Source organism: Prinia subflava, chromosome 3 (genome assembly GCF_021018805.1).
Source record: "Prinia subflava isolate CZ2003 ecotype Zambia chromosome 3, Cam_Psub_1.2, whole genome shotgun sequence".
NCBI lineage: Eukaryota > Metazoa > Chordata > Aves > Passeriformes > Cisticolidae > Prinia > Prinia subflava.
Window position 1 is genome coordinate 276992 of NC_086249.1, and position 4806 is coordinate 281797.

The window sequence follows — 4806 nt, forward strand, 5'->3', positions numbered from 1 at the left end:
GAGTTTTAGAGATTTTCTGTGGGTCATTATTGGTACCCGAGGCCCCAGTACCAGCACCCCAGCACCAGGCTCCCTTGTGCAGCCCAGGACTACCTCTCAGCCCCTGCCTGGCCCTGTCTCTGTTGTGCACTGGTTGGAAAGCAAAACAGTGGGAGATCCCAAGTCAGAACTACAATTTAAAAGGAAAATTCAATAAAATGCAGTAGAACAAAAACACTGACAGAGTCAGACTGCATCCTGATGCCCTCTTGGTCAGGGTGTTGGTAGCAGTCCAATTAAATTATGGCTGCAGTCCTCGTAGAGTAACACATGTGGTTCTGTTGAAGCAATGAATCTGTAGAAGGGCATCGTTTTCTTCTGAACGTCTTGTGGTGGTTTAGAAGGGTCTGGTCTTCCTCTGGGAATCCAGTGGAAAAAGGCTGACTGTGGTGTTCCAAATCCCAGATTATACCCATGTGGGAATGTTTGGCTCCTCCCCTGGAAGAAGCATCTCACAATGGGATGATGTCTTTTATCAGTCATGTAGTAAGGCTCAAAGGCCCATTAAAAAAAAAAGAAGATATGTGCCTGGAGGGAGGATTGGTTGTGGAAGAGATAAAGAAAACTGCCCCATCAAGTTTTAACAGCTGGCCCATTAACAGAGGGTATCTACCATCCCCTGGAGTTATGAGGGTAGGCTCATGGAAGAGATAAAGACCACTGGCCCACCTGGTTTTAACAGACAGTAAAAGAATACATGCTTTTGGCTACATATTGCATTGCAACCTAAGACACATTGTCAGTCACACTGAGCTGGTAACCGGAGCTCCAAAGGCAGCTGCAGCTGAGGTGACACCATCAATAAATAACGGAGTGCTAGCAGGGTTGCACACAGGACCGCCTGCCTCTGCCTGCCTGGAGTGTGGGGACAGGTAAGTGCCACCACCATTGCCCTATCATTTTGCTGTGGCTGGGCACCCCCAACAGCTCAGGGTGTCGGCAGCAGGGTGTGGGGAGCAGGGTGTGAGGTGCAGAATAGGGGGGTGGGAGCAGCCTTGCTGGACCAGGGGCGTGCAAGGGGTTGTGCTGTACAAGGCCCCTCACAGCAGCACAATCCCCTGGGATGCCAGCCCTGCTGACCCCAATATCTGGACCCTGGCAGCTGGGTGCCCAGCACTCCCCGGCCCTGGCACAGGGACCTCCAGAGCATCCTGGGAAAGGCATTCTCTCCCTGCAGGCCCAGCAGCACTGGAGCTCAGGGAAAGGTACTTCCAGGGGGTGCACAGGACAGCCAACTCACGGCATGAGTGGCAGTTGTGAGCCTGGCACCCTGGGAGGATGTCCTACCACAGCATCCCCTGTCGGGATAGATTTGCCTTGTTACGGTTCAGGGCTCGCAGTGCTTCAGCGATCTCTGCACCAGGGAGATTTTCAAAGCCTGAGCCCAAGGTTATGCTACTGATAGTGGACACAACGGGTGCAGAACTTCCCATTTGACAGAACTCCCAAGATAGGCAGGAAACTAACAAAGTCATCTCAGCAACTGTGCCAAAATCACAGCCTCACTCTCTTGTGATGGTGTCTCCGGCGATTGCCCTGGCCTTCCTCCCCTTCATTGTCACACTGCTGATACGGTACCGGCACTACCTGGTGCTGCTGTACCGGGCAGTGCTGGTGCCCTGGCTGCGGGACCGGCTCACCGGCACCTCGCGGGAGCAGCGTGCCTTCCAGTACGTGCTGACTCATGCTATCCCTGGGGACCCCCACCACATCCTCCAGACCTTCGATCATTGGTGCTACCACTGTGAGCACCTCAGCTGTGTGGGGCCTGACAAAGGTGAGTGCCACCCTCGCTTGCCCACACCACATGGGAGATGGTACTGGGCATGATCGTAGCACCATTAGTATGGCCATGGCACCGCTGACGTGGCTGTGGCACTGCCAACATGGCCACAACACCACTGGCACAGCCATGGCACCATTGGCATGTCTGTGACACCAATGACACGGCTGTGACAGCGTTGGTGTGATCACAGCACCATTGGCATGGTGGTGGCATTGTTGGTATAGCCATACTGTCGTTGGCATGATTGTGGCACCATTGACATGGCCATTGCACTGCCAGCACAGCCACGGCACCGTCGGTATGGCTATGGCATCATCAGCCTGGCTGTGGCATTTGTGGCATGACTCTCCCCCATCCCTCTGGGCACTGGGAACTGCTTGGCACCTTCACCCTGCCCAGGGCTGGCATGGCCCAGGTTTGCGGGTGCTGAGAGGCGCATGCCGTGTCAGGGCGGATCGTGGAGCGAGTGCTGTTGGAGCGGGCACCGCTGCGGGTGCTGGAGCTGGGCACGTACTGTGGCTACGGCACCGTGCTGCTGGCACAGGGGCTGCCCCCAGGCGCCCGTCTCTACACCATTGAGGGAGACCCCCGACATGCTGCCGTGGCCGAGAAGGTCATCCGCCTGGCCGGCTTCAGTGAGCAGACGGTGAGCACCTGGGCACTGGGATAAAGGTCAGCTCTGCACCTGAGACCGGGGAGGAGACGGGTGGGGGTCCTTCACTGCTGTGGCAGGGACTGAGGCTCCTGCTGGGTTGTACATGTGGCAAGAGAAAGGTCCTGTCTCATATGGACCTCTCACCACCCTGTGAAGCAGGGTGGTGGGTGGGCACCCTGACACTCTGCCCCAGTGACTGAGGGTGCTGCAGCACAGGTGGAGCTGATCGTGGGCCCCTCGGAGGAGGTGATACCTCACCTGCGGGAGAAGCACGGCCTGATGAATGCCAACTTGGTCTTCATGGATCACTGGAAACGCTGCTACCTGCGGGACCTACAGTTGCTGGAGAGCCACCAGCTGCTGGCTGAGGGGGCCACCATCCTAGCTGATAACATCCTCTTCCCTGGGGCACCCCACTTCCTGCAGTACGCCAAGACCTGTGGCAAATACCACTGCAAGGTGCACCGCTCCAGACTGGAGTACTTCCGCGGCATTCCTGATGGCATCGCTGAGCTCCGCTATACCGGTACCCACTGAGCAGGCGGCAAGCCTCTGCCTTGTGCTGGCCATGGCTACCGCAGGAGTGCCAGGTCCCAACCCCCTGCCTCAGCCTCAACACGGGCTCTGGAGGAAACACAGTGGCTGCTGTGGTCTGTGGTAGGGCACAGTGGGGAACGATGGGGCTCACTCCCCACAGCGCTCCTGCAATACGCAGGGAGGACTGCCAGGCACACCAGTGCATGGTGGGCAGCAGTCCTGCACTTGCCTGCGTGATACCCTCTGCCTGCCCTGGTGGCCTCAGACACCAGATTTGGCGTTGTTTCCTTGAAAACTGAGTTTATTAGAAAAGATGTGTCAGCTCCAATGTGCCACGTGGCAGTGTCCCCTCTGGCTCCCCTCGGGGGCTTCCCTCTGGACCCCCTGCACCACACAGCACCCATGGCAGGCAGGAGCTTCACTGAACTGTCCCCCAGAGCCATGGGGGGCAAAGGCTGTCCCCTAGCCTCCACTTTGGTGTAGCTGTGGCAGAATCAGATCATCCACTGGTCCTGATCCTGCTCTGTCCCCTCCATGTCCACCTGGGAAAGAAAGAGGTTTGACATCTCCCACCAGAGCGAAAGCCCAACAGAGGGAGTGAAGGAGAGAAAACAGAACTCATGCTCAGGCTCGCACACACTTCACAGCCCCTGCTTTGAGGTCTCATGCTATTTACCTCATTGATCTCCCCATCATCAGGAGACTCATTATAGTCATTCATCTCGTCCATATCCTGCATGTCCTCATCATCTTCTGAGTCTTCTTCGCTGTCTTCATCATCTTCATCATCCTCCTCCTCGTCCTCATCATAGTGCTGTGGACACAACAGCTCCAGCAACCCCATCTGCCCTTCAAGCCCTGTGGCCACCCCCCACTTCCCTGCCCAGACACCCGAGAACCACACGCTCGACACAACGCTCCGGCCGGGCCGCCCCCGTCCTTAGGGAAGGGGACGCCGCTCGGGAAGCTCGGCCCGAGACGGAGGCTGTGCCACAGCCGTGCCCGGCGGCCCGAGGGTTTCGCGCCTTGCCCGCCTGTGGCGCAGCCTCGCTCTGCGGCCCTGAGCACCCTCCAAGGGAATCACCGGGACCCGCCCCGCCTCAGCTTTCCCCGTACCGTGACTGCGGCTGGGGATCGTGTCTGTCTTCGGCGTCACCGGGGCCGCCGGGGCTCCACTCGGACTGATCTCCCTGTACCAGAGCGAGGCCGCCGCTGCCCGGGCCGTCGCCGCTCTTATTCGAACGGCAGCGCCCGCCCCCGCTCCTGCCCATTGGGCACGGCCGGGCCGGGGGCGTCAGGCGGGCGGACCGCGGGCGGGCTGCGGCACACACGGCGGACTGCAGGGGGCGGCTCCGCCGGTCACCGGCACACACGGGGGCCACGGCTCCCGTGGGACACACGCAGTAGTCCGAGCGAGGGAAGACCGGGTGTTGAGGGGGTTCCAGCGCTGCCTGCGGCAAGGGGAACACAGGCAGGGGCCTCCCACGAAGGCACAGTGACACACGGGACCGCGGGGCTGTGTGCGAGTGCGGGGCTCAGGCCCCCACATGATGGGGGTTATGTGGGGCCACATGCAGGGCACGGAGTACTGGAAGCCCACAGTGAGTCAGGGGACATGTGGGGGACTCTGGCCGTATGTCACATGCACACACCTCACTCTGCCCTGCAGTGCCACCTAGGCAAGGGTCCTCACCAGCCCCCAAACCTGTCCTGACCTACTAGGAGAGTTGGGCCTCATCTCACTTGAGGAGTCCTGCGCTTGTCCCCATGGCCACAGCCCGATTTCATC

The 4806-nt window shown here is 59.2% G+C and overlaps 1 protein-coding gene across 1 annotated transcript; it reads left to right on the forward strand.

Annotated features, from left to right (window-relative positions):
- The first annotated feature begins 223 nt into the window (after positions 1 to 223).
- Positions 224 to 3516, forward strand: LOC134548729 (transmembrane O-methyltransferase homolog). The gene is made up of 3 exons (XM_063393676.1): positions 224 to 1800; positions 2259 to 2471; positions 2697 to 3516. The coding sequence occupies exons 1-3, from the start codon at positions 1555 to 1557 to the stop codon at positions 3015 to 3017; spliced, it is 780 nt and encodes a 259-aa protein (XP_063249746.1). The 5' UTR covers positions 224 to 1554; the 3' UTR covers positions 3018 to 3516.
- Positions 3517 to 4806: the final 1290 nt, after the last annotated feature.